Source organism: Syngnathus acus, chromosome 4 (assembly GCF_901709675.1).
Source record: "Syngnathus acus chromosome 4, fSynAcu1.2, whole genome shotgun sequence".
In the NCBI taxonomy this organism is placed as follows: domain Eukaryota; kingdom Metazoa; phylum Chordata; class Actinopteri; order Syngnathiformes; family Syngnathidae; genus Syngnathus; species Syngnathus acus.
Genome location: NC_051090.1, coordinates 5,586,265 through 5,606,644, shown reverse-complemented (window position 1 = coordinate 5,606,644; position 20,380 = coordinate 5,586,265). Strand labels below are relative to the sequence as shown.

Sequence of the window (20,380 nt, the reverse complement as noted above, 5' to 3'; positions counted from 1 at the left end):
TTTCGTGATCTCGGGTTGCCAGGTTCTCCCTTCGTTTGTCCTTTAAATGTTCAGCGTTTTCCAAGGGAAAACTTGTCACCAGATATTTTAACAGGCCCAAACGAAAATGTAAGATCCTGCACAATACATGTATTTGAATGTAATCATGTTTCTATATTGTTTTTTTCTAGTTTTATTTATTCATTTATCAAGAAGGTCGCAAAGGAATTCTGACTGAAATTCCGTTTTAATTCTTCCTGTTGAGCGTGTGTGTTGTAAACATACAGACAACTGCCACACACAGAAAAGGCAGAGATTTGAACCCAGAACCTTATAACTGAACCAAATGTGATAATCAGTAGACCCACAGTGGTGCCTATAATAAAATATAATAAAAATATGCAGTGGAATTCCTGTAACAAGTCTACACACCCTTGTTCAAACACCAGGCTTTGTGATATGGAGACATCATTTTTGAGCATCAACAACACTTAAATAAGAGAGTTTGCCGTTGTTTATATACTGAATTCACGAGACAACTAAATTTTAATGACTACATTTTGGCAGCAATAACATAAATCACACAAATGTTAAACTAAAGGCTGACCAATTGGCTGGGACAGAGGGCTTTTAAAGTCAGCATCTGGCAACCCAGCAGCCTGGCCTGTGAGCGCTGAAAAACTTGTTGTTGTCAGGGAAAATGGCGTCAAACGTAGAAGCCCCGGAGCGCTGGTACCTCGCCCTCCTCGGCTTCGCGGAGCATTTCCGAACCTCCAGTCCGCCCAAAATCCGCCTTTGCGTGCATTGTCTCCAGGCTGTGTTCCAGTTCAAGCCGCCACAGAGGATAGAGGCCCGCACGCATCTTCAGCTGGGCTCGGTCCTCTACCACCACACCAAGAACAGCGATCTGGCGCGTAGCCACCTGGAGAAAGCGGTGAGCGGGCTTAACGAGCTAGGAAAGAGCGCGGATGCAGCGCTGGAGCGGGCGGGTGTAGGCCATACTTTGGGAAACAACGAAAACACCCAAGACTTCCCTAAACGCTTAGTTTACATTTGTCAATTCGTCGCATATCGCTATTTTAACGAGTGTTTCATTTGCTTCACTACATAATGACACGTTCGTCCTCATCGGGCGCTTTCATTCTTTTCAATGCTGTACAAAATTAGCTGCTGAATGGTTTTCTAAATGGGCCAATATTACAGAAAACATCATTAACGTGACTTTGGACTCTAATAACGTTTATATACCTTCTTTTGCAGTGGTACATTTCCCAGCAAGTTCCTCAGTTCGAAGATGTCAAGTTTGAGGCTGCAAGCATCTTATCAGAACTCTTCTGCCAACAGGTAATATTGGGGATGTTCGTGTACTTGGGGATTTAGCAGTATACATACTTTTGCATACAGGTTCTTAGTTACTCATAATAACCTTTGGATTTATGCATATCTGTTGTAATTGGTGGTGTATTTTCAGAATTTGGTGGACTCTGCAAAACCTCTTCTGCGCAAGGCCATCCAGATTTCTCAACAAACACCATATTGGCACTGCAGGCTGTTGTTCCAGCTGGCGGTACGTGTCATACTCTGAAAGAAGTGTATGAAGCTGTTGTGGTCAAAATAGCGCACACCTTAAGAGTTAGCTTTGCATTCACATTTGCCGAGTGGATCTCCTCTCTTACAATTCAGTGTCTTAGTTTATACGGAACGGCGAAGTTGAAAATGGCAAACTATCACAACAGGAATTTTCTTATTCCACAGCAACTTCATACACTGGAGAAGGACTTGGTGTCAGCGTGCGACCTGCTGGGCGTCGGAGCAGAGTACGCCCGCGTGGTGGGATCGGAATACACCAGGTATGTCTCAGCTCACATTTTCCAAGTTCTTAGAATTTATTTTCTTATTTAGTTTTTAAGGCATTGAAACAGTTCACACGTGGGCAGAAAGCATTTTAATCTAACAAATGCTTGCAGTGTGAAAGTCTTCACCTTTTTGATATATAAGCCTTTTATCTTTCTTGAGCTCATATTGATTTTTCTGAAATGTGTATTGGCACTGCCTCATTTAATTATGGCGACGTAAATATTGACTGACTTGACTGATTGTGAGGAATGCTGACCCGATGCTTTTGTCTCTTCAAGGGCGTTGTTTCTCCTCAGTAAAGGCATGGTAAGTTTAACTTTTATTTCTGAACTTGCCTACAAGATTATGAGGGCCACCTTGAAGACGATGACAAGTTTTTATTAACTAAGGAAGTCATGTAAATGATTTTGCTTTTCTTGTAAAGCTACAGTGAAAAATTGTCATTTGGTACTTTTTCTTATTATGCCAATAGTTGCTGCTAATGGAGAGGAAGCTGGGCGAGGTTCATCCCTTGCTCACCTTGTGTGGAACCATCGTAGAGAACTGGCAGGGAAACCCTATCCAGAAGGAGTCCCTCAGGGTCTTCTTCCTGGTTCTGCAAGTCACGCACTACCTGGACGCTGGACAGGTACCGTCAGCATCAACCTTATTATCTTGGATACAGCTTTTGTTATTTGCGATTGAATCACGTCCGCGTTCCCTCAGGTGAAGAGTGTGAAGCCGTGTCTGAAGCAGCTGCAGCAGTGCATCCAGACCATCTCGACGCTCCACGACGACGAGATTCTTCCCAGCAACCCCGCCGACCTCTTTCATTGGCTCCCAAAGGAGCACATGTGTGTCCTTGTTTACCTGGTGAGCATTGCATTGGAGTTATGTTGATGGTTAAGCACAAACAGTCATGTAGCACAGCCATTTGAAATCATTTGGTGCGCCGTCAACAGGTGACGGTGATGCACTCCATGCAGGCGGGTTACCTGGAGAAAGCACAGAAGTACACGGACAAAGCGCTAATGCAACTAGAGAAATTAAAAAGTGAGCGAGTTCTTACGCTTTGGGCAAACAATGGTAGCGGAACCACCTCCTCACGACATTCTTTATTTCTCTTGATAGTGTTAGACTGCAGCCCCATCCTTTCTACCTTTCAAGTCATTCTACTGGAGCATATCATCATGTGCAGGCTCGTCACTGGCCACAAGGCCACTGCGCTACAGGAGGTATGTGCGACCTCTGCCCTGCATATTCCGCTTCATATTTGCCAAATGAACACTTTCTCTCCTTCCAGATCTCGCAAGTGTGTCAGCTTTGCCAACAGTCTCCCAGGTTATTCACCAACCACGCTGCCCAGCTCCACACTTTATTAGTGAGTATTTTCAAGCCAATTTTTTAATGGTGTAGGTTTTACTTATAAAAAAATAATAATGAGTCAATTGATTTTTCTGCTTCTGCCAGGGCCTCTACTGTATCTCGGTGAACTGCATGGATAATGCAGAGGCACAGTTTACCACGGCCTTGCGGGTAGGCACATCCCTTGTTTTTTTGCTTTATGTGTTTGGATCATTCCTCGGCTGCCGGGTGGAGTCTCACTCCAGCTGAGTGAAATGTGGCACTCCTGTGTTGCAGCTCACCACACACCAGGAGCTGTGGACTTATATCGTCACCAATTTGGCCAGCGTTTATATTCGGGAAGGCAACAGACACCAAGAGGTATGACAGTGAAATGCAGTGTGGAAAAGAAAAATATAAACCGCCTAACAGATCAAAGTTCGTTTGTACTTTTCATCCAAAATTGGCTAAGATAAGCTCCTGCAGACAATGAATGGATGAATCTTCTGAAGTGAACTTTGCACATTTAAATTCTGCGCTTCAATTCTGTTGAATGACTAGGCCCATGTTGTCAGTAGCACAGTTCTCCCAGCAGAGGGCGCTATGAATGAGTTATGACAAGCGATCCAAATTTCAGGTTATCTTGGCAAATAGAAGAAACCATGCAATATAGTTACGTTGATATGGTAATTATATAATGCATGACTACTCTCTCCTCCAGTTGTACAGCCTCCTGGAGAGGATAAATCCAGACCACAACTTCCCAGTAAGGTAAGATGATGTTGAAGGTTTTGATATTCTATTTAAAACAACATCTTCATCAAGCTATGAAACAAAATGTGTGTGTAATATCCAGCAGTTAAAGAGACTTTTATTTTGTAAAGTACAACGCAGTGGTAATAATATCTTGGTCTTTGGTTAGCTCACACTGCCTCCGCGCCGCTGCTTTCTACATCCGGGGACTGCTGTCCTTCTTCCAAGGCCGCTACAATGAAGCCAAGTAGGAGGACTTGTTTATTGATTGATTGATTTTTTCCTCCACAAAGTCAAGCCCTTGACGCGTTCATATTCTTCTTCTTCTCTTTCCAGACGCTTCTTGAGAGAAACCTTGAAGATGTCTAACGCCGAGGACTTGAACAGACTGACTGCTTGCTCGCTGGTTCTGCTGGGCCACATCTTCTATGTGCTGGGCAACCACAGAGTAAGACAGAATTATTGAGCCGAATGCGTCTGTTGGGTTGTCAAGGTTACTAGCAATGTCTAGTTGGGCAGGTGACACATGAGAGTTTCATTCACCTTTCTTTCTCCTCATCTATTCCGAAGTTCATTTCAATCTATGAATGAAATTAAATGAAACGATTGAAAAGTTCAACTGTGGCTGATTGTTTTTCCATTCTGCTTTGTTCCATGCAGGAAAGCAACAACATGGTGGTACCGGCCATGCAGCTGGCCAGCAAGATCCCTGACATGTCCGTGCAGCTTTGGTCCTCGGCGTTGTTGAAAGGTACTACTTGTGTTCATTTCAGTTTTTCTTTTTCTTTGCATGACGTAATCAAATTTTGACCACATCTTTCACTTACAGATTTGAACAAGGCACTTGGGAACACCATGGATGCCCACGAAGCAGCTCAGATGCACCAGAACTTCTCCCAGCAGCTGCTGCAGGACCACATCGCCGCCTGTAGCCTCCCCGAGCACAACCTTATCAGCGTACGTGAAGGACTTTCTATCTCTCCCCAATGCTCTTTTATTATAAAGTCAAAATCAAACAACTTTGTTTTCAACCATCGTCTTAAAAAAGCGAGTAGCATTTTATTTTAGTTTGATTATACAGTGCTTAACTTCTCTTAATACTTATTGTTATGATAGGAATGCTAAATACTTTGAGTTTTTTGCATGGTAGGATTCCCTATGGGAATAAAAACAAATTGACTTCCAAGCTGTTCTTGCAGATACATGGATGCTTTCAAAACATGTGCCCATGAATTTATTTATTTTTTGCTTTGTAGTGGACTGACGGCCCTCCTCCTGTCCAGATACAAGCCCAGAACGGTCCCACTACCAGTCTTGCAAGCCTGCTATGAGGAAGACTGTGTGTATGTGTGTGTTTGTGTGTGTGTGTGTGTGTGTGTGTGTGTGTGTGTGTGTGTGTGTGTGTGCGTATGACTCACTGTGGGCGTGCAGCTGGTACATTATCACAACATAGTCTAAGAAAGTCGGTAACCAGATCGTTGTTGGTCAAGATCTAAGTGAATTTTTAATTTCCCAATTCACTACTATCACAGTTTTAATTTACTGTAAATCAATTACCACTACTGTCGTCATCTGGTTGGGTCAGGGCGTGGAATTTGGATTGGATTTCAAGTAGGGGTGGACCACTTGTCTTCTCTCACCTTGCAATTGTAAAAACTAATAGCAGAATCATCATAAGAAGCTCCCAAACATTTCACCCACATGTGCTCTTAATATACCATCACTAACGTTTGTTCAAAAGATTTTATATAACATGACATAAAAGTTCTCCACCCCCTACCTAAGAGCTTCACGTCAACCAGAAAGCCCCCTCTACATTTGCCAGCTTTCCTTTTTATTAGCAAGGAAGACGGGGTGATTGGTAGGAGGGTAGTAAAGATGTAGAAAAAAATTAATTTATTCATATTTTTGTATCTGTTAAATATTTGACATCATGCTTTCATTGTTTTGTTGTTGTATGGATGCCTTTGTTTCCATTTGCATGGAAGTTACTGATGTTGAATTCCTTGTACATTAGTTTCTGACCTGGGTTTGCGACTAAGATATACTTGGTAGATATTTTTTGCACAAAATCCATAATAGAGAAGTAAAAAGACCTCTTGTAATATATTTTCACACAAAATAATCAGTTGGAATGTTGCATTTTTTTTGCTAAATTAGAGTTAGGGTGCGTTTCTAAGAAATTTCAGTGTTCATGTATGGATCTGACATCCTGCAGTGGTTTATGTCAGTTTGTTTTCGCCACACCTTCCATAATATATTAATTTTTACAAATCAAGTTGTTTTTTTTAGTTAACCATTTTTTTACATACATTTTTGTTACGCTCAATTGGTCCCTATTCGTTCTTCTCAATTGTGTTCTTTGCAGACTGTGCTTATGAATTCACCACTCATCCAACCTTTTATTGTACAGTGACATTTTATAAAGTCAGTTTAGTAAAGTGTCATGTATTTTTAGCCCTAACGATGTAGAGATTTCAACGCTTGGTATTTATGACACTCAGTTTATGACACAGTTTAAGCTTGAGTACTAGTTATACTCTATCAATGCATATGTTTTTGATGCTCATGTTTTCAATAATTTTCCAATAAAAAACATGAAATAAACATTGTCATTGCAAATGTATTTATTTATATCTACATAAAAACAGTACATATGCAAATATTGCAGAGGGATGTTTACTGTTGCAATGTTAGACGAAACATTTTTATATTTTAAATTTAATAGATTTTATATATATATGGCGGCTCATGACGTGTGCATACTTTAAACTGTAGTTGCTAATTATGTCCAGTGGAGGTCGCACTGACGACCACTTACCAGGCAATCATTTTGCGTTGACACAACAGCAAATATTTGTATTTCCCAAAATAGACTTTTGAAAAATAGGACTTTTTCCAAATGTCTTTACAGTTATTGAAATTATATCAGCGACCCTTCTATTTATTTGCATGCTTTATTTTTATTTACACACGAGGTCAGTGCAGTATGTTTTTTTCCCCCCCAACAGCAGAGAAGTCGGAAAGGCAACATTTCCGAGGTGTCTATGAACGCGGCATGACGTCGCCTGTGGTGGTGGCACACATTAGCAACCGGAGTGGCAGCGGACGGAGGAGAGGGGTTCCCCTGGATTTTCTTTTTTTTTTCTTTATTTTTTTTTTAAACACAGAAGCCAGCAAAATACAAGTATCAACACCCCTGGGAACCACGGGGGAACTCAACCGGGCACCCGCTGGACTGCGTAAGTCCAAGCATTGCTCCTCCGTAACAACTTCCACCACGTTTTGTATTGACAATCACATCGCGGCGACACGGGGGAACTTTCTCTTGCGATGCTAGCTCGCAGCTAGCCTAGCAGCATCGCGCAAGGTAACAGTTTGTGCACTCACACCTCAACGCAGCCGCGGTGTGCGTAGTCTCCAAACTCTCGGAATATTAACACCAACTTCACCGGCGAAACTTCATATAGGATGCTCCAATAGTAAGTTATGACGTGTGTTTAACCCACGCGTGGGCTGTGATACCGTCAAAGTGGGCGAAATGCACGAATTTCCGTGTTTAATTAACGCCAGACTGGTCCGTGTGAAGAATCAAATTAGCGACAGTGTGTCTGGGCAGGCAAGTGTCCAGAGAGTTAGCATCAGCTCATTAGCAGGCTAACATAGCTTGTTAGCTCCGTGGGATCAGGTCGCTCTTCATTGTCTGTCGTGTGTATCGCTATTCGGACACGTACCCCCAGCCAAATATCACACGTCTTTATTTATGGTAGTTTCACTAGTACACCCAGGGAGAACTCGCCGCTTGGGGAGAGCGTGTTATTTTTTTTTTACTATTATCAAAAGGATGCTGTTAATGACCAGTGGTCGTTAGCTCGCCTTTTAGTTAGCCACGGTGTTACAAGCCGGACAGATGGGCAGGTTGTTGTTACTAAGCCACGAGATGGCTTCTTCTTCTCTTTTTTCTTCGCTTTTATAAAGTTGCCAACATCAAAGTTTATTTCAACACCAGCCCCCTTTCCCCTCATCGTCGTGGGGGAAAGACTTGTTTTTGTGTGTGTGTGTCTTTGCACTCTGCTCGCCGAGGTGCTATTATTACGCTCCCGTAAAGCCATTGAGCCTAAAACTTTGTCATATTAGCTCAACCGTGAAAAGCCTTTTATGGAGGCGAAATGGTGGACGCTTGTGCCTCCGCCGGGGTGTACGTGTTGTCTCTTCTTCTTTTAGGTCCACGACGGATTAACTGCCCACGTAATCAAATCATTGTGTCACCACACTTTGTTCTCGGTGCGTTACACCATTGTTTTAAATGCTAATCACCTTCATATTGAAATAGGCTTTTACGCACTGGCTTCAAATGTGCATTTCACAAAGCGAAACATATCCCAATATCAAATTAATGCAAATTTACTTTGGCATATATGTGTATTTTGAAGGTGCCTCTTGAGTACCTTATTCTGGGATAGTCAGCCATCATTGACTCTGCAATACTAACTTTCATTCCCTGTGGACAATTTGGAATCCTCAGTGAGCATAACAAACATGTTTTTAGCATGTTGGAGAAAACCCATGGGAAGCACAGTGTGAACATGCAAACTCCACAGAAGAACGCCTGAACTGAGGTTCAAACACAGAATCTCAAAACTGGGAGGCAGATATACCAAACTCTTGCCCGCCCAGCTGCTTTGATAAAAAAAACATTGCAATGGAAAAGTGTAAGTAAAGCTTGAAACTACCCACATGTGCAGATATGCTCATATATAATGCTTGTTTGTTGGCTTTAAATGATTATGTCACGCTAACTGCCCGTGCAAATTCTTCTCTTCTCACGTCGAAAACGCACACGCTGAGTTAATCCTTTAATGCTGGTTGAAAATGAGGTCTGGTGAGATGTATGTTTACCGACAAGTATGGCACCTAATAATGTGTGTGTTGTTTTGGAATATTTTGGAGTCGTTGGATTTTGGAGGTCCCAGTTCTGAACAAGGAGCCTTTCACACGAGAGCAAATTGCCTCCCTCGGCCTGGCGATTGGGGCACGTCGCTTTGCATTTTATGATGGACTATGGATTTGCACGGGGTGTGCGAAGGGCGGGGGGGGGGGGGGTCTTATTATAGAAAAGACTCACTGAGAATGATGTGAGCAGACATGCATGACTCAAGAGCTACTTTTTATCTGAAACTGTGTTTTTGTATTTCCAGCACCTGCTAAGATGACGATGATACCTGGAGAGATAGCTTTGTATACGGCGGTCGTACCGTTTTGTTGATCCATCCTGTGATGAAACATTTCTCATCTCGTTTCTTCCATTGTGGAATGCGGTTGAACAAAGTGGTCGAATGCTCCGTCATTACGAAAAAGGTTAACAGGAAGTGTTGGTGAAACTAGAGTGGCGCCCAAAAACATTGCAGCACGCATAAGTACTGGCACGTTTACACTTTCCTATTGACTGTTTTTTTTTTTTTTATGTCTTTGGCAAAGCGGCCATTTGATAGCCATGTTGCATCACATGACTGTGACCAGTGTACTGTATTGCTTTGCCCACGCGCCTCAGGGCAACTCTTCAGCGTTTGGTTGACTGACCCATTTCTTATTTTATCTGTTCACCATTTCAGACTCTAGTACATGTACGTGTGGAGTTTATACCAGGCGCCGTTTGTAACAGACGAGGATTGGGTTTGGGCCCGGGTTTCCGCTACCATTCTCCTATTTTTTCCCAAGTGGAACCCGCATGACCAGTATTGCCTGAAATGGTGTCTTGTCTGCACGTCTGGATGTTTCCTTGAAGGAGCAATACTGCCAATCAATTATATTTCTATCAGAAACCAATGTAATGTTTTTAATCACTTTGTATCTAGCTCATAAATTCAAAAGTTACATTAGTCATTTGGCAAACTGCTGTCATGGTTTACTGTTTCATGGCATGGTGTTTTTTTTTTTCACTCTGGATTACATAGCACCACTTGTTGCTTGGGCGTGATTGACCGAAATCGTGTTTTTTATGGAGAGTAAAAAATGTTCGTCTCGTTTGATGCACGTTGGAGTCATTTTAGCTTTTCTTTTTGCCCCCTGGTTTTCTCCGGTCACGTCCTGCTTGCATCCATTTTTGAGAAATGTAATCTGATAGCAGTTTGCGTGCGTCCCGGCCCTTGGTTGTGTTAGCGGTTTTGGGCTTCTGGTTTAGAGGATTATAGGGAAACCGATTTGACTGTAATTTCAGATTACTGCTGCGGCCGGCAGTTCCTTTTAATTATGGCGAGTAAATGTTTTTGGTCAATAAGATGGGCTCTGTTAATAGTGTGAATCAATTACTCGATGTGGCGCCGAGGCTTGTGCGGTCCCCCCCGAAAATAAAGAAGCTCGGACGAATGTTTGTCATTTGACTGGGATGATCATTTGATTGAGTGATTATAAACACTTCCATTTGTGTGTGTGATCATAAATGTTTTGCCGTTGAATCTAGGCGGACACGTGCTGACATACTGTGACTTCAATTGGCCTCTGGCGCTTACTTGCTCACACACACGCACAAGAGCACACACTGTCAGTCCGGCAAATTCAGGGTTAAAGGCTTCCATTTTGTTAGGTAACACCCTAATGGTCTGATCCGTCAGTGGCGTTAAAATGGCAGGGGCTTAACCCTTTCCGTTCGGGACGGAACCAGTAGGGAGGGACACGCACGTACGTAATCATGTACGAGCACACGCACACAGACACACACATACTTACCTTCTCTGTTTTTGTGTGTGTGACAGGACAAGGAAGCGTGTTTTTCACTTTGGCACAGTTAGATCACGTCTCCACTCGCCACATGTGCATGACCCCCCCCCACCCCTTTCCTCACCAACATGGCACTCCTTCAGATGTGTCCCCCCCCCCCACCCCCCCCAAGCCTGCAGGTTACCTTCTAACATTATTTTGTGCATCTCATTTTGTCATGATCGTATATAATCCATGAAAATGATAATGAATTCTGTCCATTTATATGGAATTAATTGTGTCTTAAAAGCAGTTGAGGTAAAATAGAGAGCGTAATTGTTTCATTGCATGTACAGTATGGCATCATATCTTGCCACTGATGTCATCCACTTGGCATCTATTGCAGGTTGTGCTGGTCATACTGGAAGGGGGATTCCTCCATCTGTGATTTTTAATGTTTTTTTATTATGTATATATTTTTGTGAACTTTGGGCTTGTGAATCCCTTTGATACACATGACTTGGAAATAACCGGTTTGCAATATTACTTTGTTGTTGTGCATGCTCAGCAAGCCAAAATCCCTACTCAAAGCAAAACCGTTTGTCTGAGAAAAGATGCATACGTTTTTAAAGTGATGACCCACCTCGCGCCTGCCCCCAAAAAATACATGACTAACTCCAAAGGAAGCTATTATTGACCCACATGTCTCTAATTGAAGCATAAAGACACGAGCGGAAAGCCTTGGCTTCTTAAAATGGCTGTTAATGTGTCGGCTGACTGGGCCCGGTCGGGTCCCAGTGGGGAAATCATTATGGAGCTGGAGATAAGAGGCTCGTACGCTACCTGATGGGGGGGTGGGGGGGTGGATGAAGCCGTTGCCATTGATCTTCTCTTGTAGAGCCGGACACAAAAGTAGAAAGACTACGTGGTGTCAAACCAGGTCAGGGGGGGGTCGCTTGCTACCTCAAAAGTGTTGCCAAACCGTTCAAAACAATGTAAACATACAGATTTCGAAGCTATTCAAAGATAAATGTAGCCATATTTGACATTGCAGTCCTCTGTGAATAAGTTGGAATCAATTCTATGAGCTGGAGGCGCTCACAACTCGCAACACACCACAAGCCTCCAGAGCTCATCTAGAAACCAAGAGACGAGACGTGAAAAACTCCCGGGAGTAAGCAACTCACTGATGCAACAATCACACCCAGTCATACACAGTTAGCCTCAAGTGTGTACTGTATGTGCGCCATATGCATGTCCAACAATTTTGTTTACCGGATTTGTTGCTTAGCAACGGGAACTGATGAGCTCAGGATGGCATCCCCTTCTTCTTCTGGCATGTTTGTGCTGACCTGCACCTCAGCTGTTCATAGTTACAAGCATCGTTTGGGGCTTGGCGCCGTTTGAGTCATTCGCTGTACATTTGGAATTGGAGAAAGAAGTCGTTTCATGTTACTTTGAGGAGTCGATTGTCGAGAGAACTTGATTTGGGGTTTTGCTTGAGCGCGCCATTGATACGTTGACGCGCCTACATATCATTCTGGTTGACAGGCTTCAGAACGTCATTTGAACATTCCAAAACCTGCCAACGTAATTACTGTCTGAGTTTGTCCTTTATGGGAATCTTGTAAATCTCCACAATGAGCAACTCGTTTGGACCAGTTTTTATCGAGACACCTCACTGTTTCTAAATTAATGTAATGCGATGATGTCACACTTGTTGTTCTACCACGTTGACTTTTTCTTTTTTTTTTTTTAGATGGCGGCGAGAGCTGAGGAAGCCTCGTGGCCAGCAGCTGCCCTAGTTGGGATTAAATTTGAATGTTGCACTCTTTCTGCTGCGTAATAGGTTATGTGAGAAGTGGCTTTCATCATCTTACTGTCCTGAAAGAGATTTGGGTCAGCATCTGGGGCACTGGCACTAGGACAAGATCCAGGCTGGACCCTTTTTAAGACGGCAAGGTTTCAGCTAAATGGAACACTGTCAATGCCCGTGAAAGACAAATTATCAATAGAAACAAGATCCACTCTCTCCATTATCACTGTCCCATGATACACACACACAATTCAGTAAAAGAACACCACATACAGTTATTAGACAGCTTTCAAACTCACAATGAGCTCAAAAAAGTGAGATCATGGTTTAAAAAAAATAAAAGCATTGATGTGGCAGTGATGTCATAGAATCAATGACACAGTACATATTGAGCGTCCAATCAGATTGCCATCCTATAACGCTTCCAGCTCTTGGGGGGGGTCATATTATTTGCATTGAATCGGCAAAGTGCTATGATACGCTTTGATGTCTTGCTTTACGCTCGGTGAGGGACTGAGGCGGTTGCTATTTCGAAGTCAAATAAGGAGGAGGGACCTACGTTAGCATGAATTTATGATTAACATGCCGGCTCTACGCTCACACTCGTTACGGGTCCTGGCTCAGCATTTTGTTTGTTTGTAACGGCCATGGTTTTCCCTTTTCCATTTCTCCAGGTTGAGAGCAGCCATGTCAGAGGAGGCGGTGCGCCAAACGCGCAGCCAGAAGAGGGCCATGGAGAAGGACAGCACGGGAGACGTGGACTCCAAACGGGTCAAGATGGAGAAAGGGGACGCTGAGGGAAGCCCCTCGGACCTGGATAGGGCCGAAGCGGAGGGCGACACACTGAAGAGCGAGCCGTCGACCAAGTTGGCGGCCAGCATCTTAAAAAGCGGGGAGGTGAACGCCACCATCAAGGTGGAAGTGCAGACGGGGGACGAGCCTGTTGATATGAGCACATCCAAAAGGTGAGGACGGCGCTTTCCTCCATCTTGTTTGCTGGCAGACTTTGACTTTCACTTTAAGACGCTGATAAGAAAACATTTCCTCATGCACAATAAGTGTTGTCTGCACGTAACTCCTTTCTTCCTCCATCTTCCATAATCAGCGTTTCCTGATGGCACTTGCGATGTGGCAGACGGCACATTGATCCGTCTTTCTCGCGAGGGGGGAGGAGTTTGCTTATAAAGTTATTTTTAGTGTCTTTGCGTTCAAGCTCAATGCCTTGTGGTTGCGCAGAGCCGTCCGCTGGAGTTTCAGGTTCCTCTCGAACTCAAGCCAGCGCCAAACAGGAAGTGGCTGGGCGGCTGCCGCTCATTATGGGTTGGGGTGGGGTGGGGGGGGAGTTGATGTGACAGTGGGGGCACCCAGGCTCCATTTTCTCCCACGGCAGCACCTGAGCTTTGCCTCGCTCCTCACACAAAATGAAGACTACGTGTCTCAAACTGGTTCCAACTGGCCGTTGCCATGGTTTCCACATTGGAAGGAGCAGTTGGGCGAGGGAGGGGCCCGGAGGAATGGCGGGGTGTGTCACATGACCAGGCCGACGAATGCCTGATGTCATGTGATGAAAGATAAATGCGTGCGGCGACGCCATGGCAGTTGAAGTGGAAAACTGGGAGCTGACTCAGCTCACTCGGTCACCTTTGAACCGGCCTCCGCTCGGCGTACGTCTCATTAGTCACCAATGCATAGGTCTTTTGAGAAATGTTGGACTTTTTCCACGAGGAGCCTGTAGGTCGCTTGCTACTTTTGAGTTGCAACCTCATCTCGTTTGGTCAGCTCCTAAGTTGCCTTGCTGACTTTAAAGCCCCATGCAAAGCTCACGTCGTGGCTGCAAATAACTGTTACTGATTGAGCCGTGCTTATGGTGTGCCAAAGCATGCAGGAACCTTACATAACCAAACCTGATGTCGGGAGCGCTTCCTGACTGAGTGGCAGCGATGAGCCTTGTTTTGTCCCGTCTTTGACAATTGAAATGTTTCTGGAATGCACAGGGCTTCCTCCTCAGGGCTGCAGAAGGGCAAACTGTCAGCCAGACGCTAAAAAAGTACTTGAGCGAGCTGGCCATCATTTTAGAACTCTTGAACGATTTCAAGGGGGTTTTGCTGTGTTGTGTATGGTTAGTTTCTGTACAGCTTCCTGTGACGCCGTCCTGCCGCTGAGGTCTATTTAGTAGACGGCGGTGGCGGTGAAGACAGAAGTGTGCACCAAAGTGCAAAGTGAGCGAGTCGGGAGTATAAAAGATGAACAAGTAGCGTTGGGGGGAGGGGTGCGCCAAGTAGCGACTGGTTGAGTGACTGAGTGAGAGCGTGTACACAATAGGTTGGCTCCTGGCCATGTATTCCCCTCCCCCCATCACTGTCACCCTCTGCCGTGTCTCCGGCGGACCTCCGCTCGGCTCAACTTGTGACTTTGGCGTCGGCAGCTGGGAGGGAGGGGAGAGCCGAGGCCCAGGCTCTCCGTGGCCCACTAGGCCACGAAGTAGGTGAGGCCTCGAGGTTCTCCGCGGTGAACCGGGCCCAAGCTTCGACATGTTCCCAATCAGTCTTTCCAACGTGGGCGCGTAGTTCGCTTAGAACCAAAACCTCCCCGTCACTCAAATCATCTTCAGCCAGGTCTCCTTCCAACTTTGACTTTTTTGTCGACATTGAAATGAGAAGGGAGACAGGGAGACCTCTGTGCAACCATCGTGTTGTTTGTTTGAGACGACCCTTTGTTATTCTCTCGCTTGCTGCCGCCATTACTCTATTATTGATCCCCTGGTTCTTGTCCTCTTGTGTGCCTCAGAGCACATTCTCACTACGTTGGGAGGGTGACCAAAATTGTAATTATATACCGCCTCCTAGTGGAAGTTGGTCAAAACAACAGGTACTGTGCTGCCGAGACTGCGGCCCCCCAAAGTTGAGCACGATCCGCTTCGTTTCCCTAATCAATGACAGATTTGTAAATTAAGTGAGCGCTTGTTTTAATGCCTTCAGTGACATCAAGAGAGAGCGCCAGCCGCCATCACCAGACGACGTCATCGTGCTGTCAGACAACGAGCCGTCCAGTCCCCTGATGAACGGCCACTGCTTCAGCAAGACTGACACCGAAAAACTTATGGTGAGAAAACAGCAGCACCGCTTTGCTGCCGTCTATTTTTGTACCATCTTTAATTGGTCTTTTCCTCCCCTCTCATATGCAGAAGAGTTCTCCCGAGGAACGGGAGCAAATCATCAAACAGCTCAAAGAAGAGCTCCGACTCCAAGAAGCCAAGTTGGTGCTGCTTAAGAAACTACGACAGAGTCAGATTCAGAAGGAAAGCACGGCTCAGAAGGTAAAAGACAAATGGGAAAGGGGAGGCGCAAGTTCATGCTGGGTCAGGAGATTAATATCTGACGGAGTTATCTCCCGAGCTATTTTGGGTCTGGATAAAGCTCGTGTTGTGGAGTAGTCGATGTCAACCTTTTGGCAGACAGGCACTGACTGATCACTTCATTGAGTGATCCATGTCGAACATGAAGAAATGAAGAGAGTGATGACAATCTGAAATACCTTCAGGATTGTTACTTTGTGCGACTACATTTTCTTTTCTTCCATTCCCAAGGTGTCTGGATCTGTGGCAACTCCTCCTCCCTTGGTAAGAGGCAGCAAAGGCCCCCTTCAGGTACCTCAAGTGATGCAGAGCGGCAAAGTCGCCCGATCCATTCAACACGTTCATTTATGTCCAACAGGTAACAGGTCGCAGCTCAGGCACGGTGATCCCTCCGCCTCTGGTGCGGGGCGGTCAACACGTCCCGTCCAAACACGGCTCTCAGACCGCCATGCCCCCTCTGGTCCGAGGAGCCCAGGTTAGTGTGGAGATTCTTCACAACCACCTTAAATCTCCCAATTCCACTCACAATTCTGCCTCTTGCGTGTGGTGCGATCAGCCAGTAAGCGTGACTCCCCAGCAGATCGCCAGCCTGCGTCAGCAGCAGCAGCAGCACGGCGGCGGCTCGGGCCCGCCTCCGCTGCTGCTGGCTCCGCGGGCATCCGTGCCCAACGTCCAGGTCCAAGGACAGAGGATCATTCAGCAGGGCCTCATCCGGGTGGCTAACGTGGCCAACAGCAATATATTGGTCAACATCCCGCAGGTGACACGACAGCCCACCTCGTTGAACATTGCAATAAACAATATTGGTAAAGTAGATGACGCTCAAGTGGGTTCCGCTATTCCGTCCAGGCGTCTCCAACGGGCATGAAAGGCTCTTCAGCGTCGCCCAACTCTGGCATTAATGACTCGCCCGCCAGTCGCCAGGCCGCTGCCAAGCTCGCGCTTCGCAAGCAGCTGGAGAAGACGTTACTGGAGATCCCGCCGCCCAAACCTCCTGCCCCCGAGTTCAATTTTCTACCCTCCGCCGCCAACAATGAGTTCATCTACTTGTTGGGGTTAGAGGAAGTGGTGCAAAAACTCCTGGACATGCTCGGTCGAGGTGGGTGGACTTTTCATTCTGTTATTAAGTCTGAGGTGTCAGTAATGTGTATTCATGAGCCCAACGCCACCGGCAGGCAATCTAGGTCCAGCAGCCGGCATGTCCAGCTCCATTTCCAAAGAGCCGTACACCTGCACCCAGTGTAAAACTGATTTCACCTCCCGCTGGAGGAAGGAGAAGGCCGGGAGCATCCTGTGCAACCAGTGCATGTCGTCCAATCAGAAGAAGGCTCTGAAGGCCGAGCACACCAGCCGGCTGAAGGCGGCCTTCGTCAAGGCTCTGCAGCAGGAGCAGGAGATCGAGCAGCGCATCCTCCAACAGGCCACCACCTCCTCTGCCACGCCCGTCTCCAAAACCACCTCATCCTCTCCTTCGATGTCCAAAAGCGAGGTGCTGATGTCTCACCAGTACAAGCAGGTCCGGGCCGCCATGCCGCACAGATCTGTGACGGGACATCACTCTGCTATTAAGCAAGTAAGCACCGTTTGGCGGACAAGCGCGTTTGTCGTGTCGCCGCATTTTGCCGCTGCTTGTTCACCTCGGCGTCATTCCTCGCAGCTGCAGAGCGCAGTGACGGCGGCGGCGTTGAGCAGCAGGCCAAGTAAGCACGGGGCGTCGGCGCGCTCGCTCCAGCAGGGGATGAAGGTCAGCGCCGGTGGCAGCAACAGTAACCAGGGCAACGTGACTGCCTGGAGGAAGAGCAGCGGCAATGCAGGTAGCTGACACGGGAATCTTATGAGTTAAAAATGTCATTTTGCTCACGTTGGATGAAATGAACTCCTCCTTCAGAGCTTCGTCAACCATCATGTGCAAAACAATTGTGGTAACCATTTTATCTCCCGGCAGGTGTGACCATGGGCTACGTGAACCCCAGCTTGTCCGCCCACAAGACCACCTCGTCTGTGGAGCGCCAGCGCGAGTACCTGCTGGACATGATCCCCTCCCGCTCCATCTCCCATGCAGCCAATACATGGAAATAATGCCTCCCCCGCCCTGTCCTCCATTTCCATTCTTATTCCCCTCTTGTAACATCTATGATAGCCATTATGCACCCACCCATCTATAAACATAATCATTCTAATCCTTTCTATGAACATGATGCAGGGAGGTCAATCCGCCTTGTTTTTTGTTTTGAGGCGGAGACGTTCCTCCATTTCCTCGTGGGCCCATTCCCCAAGTCTGGGATGGAAGAATTGTGTCCAGGACACCCCCCACCCTCTCTTCCCCAAGGTGGTTTGGATTAAAAAATTGTTTTTTTTTGGTCGACCTTAGAGTGGGAGCACCCGTGGAATTCCCAAATTCCTCCGTCTATGGATTAGACCGGGGGCAGATATTAAGATTATTATTATTAGACACGACAGAAGACACGCCTTAGCCCCGGTGTGGTTTCTGAACTGCAGATCTCATCACAGGGATTGTTCGATCTTCAAGGATCATCGAAGAAATGACTTCAGCTTTGCAAAAAAGAATAAGAAAAAAAAAAAAACTAAGACTGCACACAGACTGCCTCTTCTCTTCAAGCTCCAGCGAGTACGGCAGAAAAGCCAACGTGTGTCCGATTTTTATTTTTTTTTTGTATGGCGGAATGTTAGGATTCTTGTCTGTGTTCAATTTTGTGTTTTTTTTTTCTTCCTAATATTGTGCTCCTCCAACGTTTTGGAAGTTACCTCACGCCGAGGTTGGAATTATACCGGCTCCCGTTACTGTTGAAGGTGGTTTTACATCTGCTGCTTTCCGCATTGCCGACTTTTAAATCCGTAGACAAAAAAATAAATAAAAACGTTTCGTTGAATATTGTAACGGAGCCTTTTGTAATGTTTTGAGGACTGTTGTTGAGGAAAAAAAACTTCCAAAGAACTCATGGAGCCCAAATGAAATCCCTTCGGCTAGAAGGTTTGGAGTTTATTTGAAGCCTCTCTGGAGTAAACACATGATGTCATGCTAAAACTGGAGGGGGGTTGTCAGGAATGTCATTTTGTGACATGATTTATTATTATTATTTGCTTTTAGTCCTTTAGGTTGTGGTGCATTGTTTTCTTCTCTAGACACAATTGTCTTTGGCTTTTATTTATAGGGTCACGCTATTAGTAAAGACATGCGTGTGAATTGATCCCTGTCAAAAAACGCTGGACAGCTTTCAGAATGTAGCGATGCAAACAAACACCCTCCAGGAAGTCTTTGAACCAGTCAGTTTCTACACAGAAAAGCCCCCCCCCCCAAAAAAAAACCCCATTCATAATCGACATTTGTAGAATTTTGGCAGCACGGGAGTCAAGTGGTCAGCACATCTGCATCACAGTTTGGAGGTACGGGGTTTGAATATCACCTTTGGCCTTCCTGTGTGGAGGACATTCCAAAATAACATGCATATTAATTTTATGGAAGATTTTCCATAAGTGTGAATGTTTGTGTATATGTGCCTTGTGATTAGATGGCAACTACTTCTGGCTGCACCCCACTTCTCGCCAAAAATCGAAAGCTCCAGTCACCTGTGACTCAAACGAAAAGTGATATTAAAATTCTTATATGGATCTTTTTTTTTTTGGTGTAATTTAGTACACATTTGAAACAAATTGAATGATCCAAAATGGCTTCCTGGTTTCACTTTGGACTTGAGCTCCCATGTCCTAAAATCCACGAGGGAAACATCGCAGGTTGTCTCTACATTCCTGAAAGGCAAAAAAAATGTGCAGCAACAGCCCACATTTTGTGAATACAAACGAGTCTCTCTGATTGAAATCAACATCATTCCGTTTGTTGGTGGAAAAATGTAGCTAAACCCACACTGAAAGGAAAATGATGTATAAGGAGACATTTGTTTTTTTCACCCCCCCTCTATTAAATAATAAAAACTAATTTTAACCCTACATTGGCTGATTTCTTGTCAATCATAAATGTAGTCGTTATAAAGAAATCATTATGACGTCACTAATGCAACGCACAAGACTCAGAATTGTGTAAAGTATATCTGAAATATCTAATGTAGTTTCAAACGTTATGTGAATTGAGAATTAAATTTCCAGTACACTTAAGCAAATTGTATTTTTTTGTCTACCTTGAAAAATAGAATTTTAATGGATTATTTTATTCATTTTGTGTGTCCCTAACACTCATGGATAATACTGCAAGATCTTTAATGACCTTTTTTGTTCACAGGAAGTCTTGGTCCAAATTGCGGTATTTCTTTGTCACCGCTAGATGGCAGAGTTTACCAAATGTTGCGTTTTGCACCCCTTTGACCTCCAATATCTATTCTCGTTATTTAGAGTTTTTGAATATCTGAACACTAATGTCTGAAAAATGGTTTAATAGATAAAAGGTATAGAAGGCCTTTTTTTTTCCTTAAAAAAAAAAAAAAAAGGGACCATGGGTAGGGAACTCCGGTCCACGAGGGCTGGTGTCCTGCATGTTTTCTATGTCTTCCTGTTGGAACACAACTGATTCATATGATGAACATTTTTCTGCAGCTTCTGCAGACCTTGCTAATTATCTGCATCTGAAT

The 20,380-nt window shown here is 45.1% G+C and overlaps 2 protein-coding genes across 9 annotated transcripts; both read left to right on the top strand.

Moving 5' to 3' along the window:
* The first annotated feature begins 629 nt into the window (after positions 1–629).
* Positions 630–6,521, top strand: mau2 (MAU2 sister chromatid cohesion factor). Of its 2 annotated transcripts, none has more exons than XM_037249780.1 (19): positions 630–913; positions 1,240–1,323; positions 1,451–1,546; positions 1,735–1,829; positions 2,115–2,142; positions 2,309–2,464; positions 2,542–2,688; positions 2,778–2,868; positions 2,947–3,050; positions 3,119–3,196; positions 3,286–3,351; positions 3,457–3,540; positions 3,881–3,930; positions 4,082–4,159; positions 4,249–4,360; positions 4,573–4,663; positions 4,742–4,869; positions 5,169–5,281; positions 5,322–6,521. In XM_037249780.1, exons 1-18 carry the CDS (start codon positions 680–682, stop codon positions 5,241–5,243), a joined length of 1,797 nt encoding a protein of 598 aa, XP_037105675.1. In that variant the 5' UTR covers positions 630–679; the 3' UTR covers positions 5,244–5,281; positions 5,322–6,521. The 2 variants fall into 2 exon arrangements, with proteins under 2 accessions (XP_037105675.1, XP_037105674.1); XM_037249779.1 differs by having other exon boundaries at positions 631–913; positions 5,169–5,277; positions 5,320–6,521.
* Positions 6,522–6,968: 447 nt separating this feature from the next.
* On the top strand, positions 6,969–19,745 carry gatad2ab (GATA zinc finger domain containing 2Ab). 7 transcript variants are annotated; one of them, XM_037248601.1, is made up of 11 exons: positions 6,972–7,154; positions 13,099–13,389; positions 15,403–15,526; positions 15,609–15,740; positions 16,011–16,070; positions 16,138–16,254; positions 16,336–16,539; positions 16,629–16,878; positions 16,955–17,352; positions 17,437–17,593; positions 17,725–19,745. In XM_037248601.1, exons 2-11 carry the CDS (start codon positions 13,112–13,114, stop codon positions 17,856–17,858), a joined length of 1,854 nt encoding a protein of 617 aa, XP_037104496.1. In that variant the 5' UTR covers positions 6,972–7,154; positions 13,099–13,111; the 3' UTR covers positions 17,859–19,745. The 7 variants fall into 7 exon arrangements, with proteins under 7 accessions (XP_037104495.1, XP_037104494.1, XP_037104493.1 ...); XM_037248600.1 differs by having other exon boundaries at positions 6,969–7,154; positions 16,011–16,043; positions 16,955–17,593; XM_037248599.1 differs by having other exon boundaries at positions 6,969–7,154; positions 16,360–16,539; positions 16,955–17,593.
* Positions 19,746–20,380: the final 635 nt, after the last annotated feature.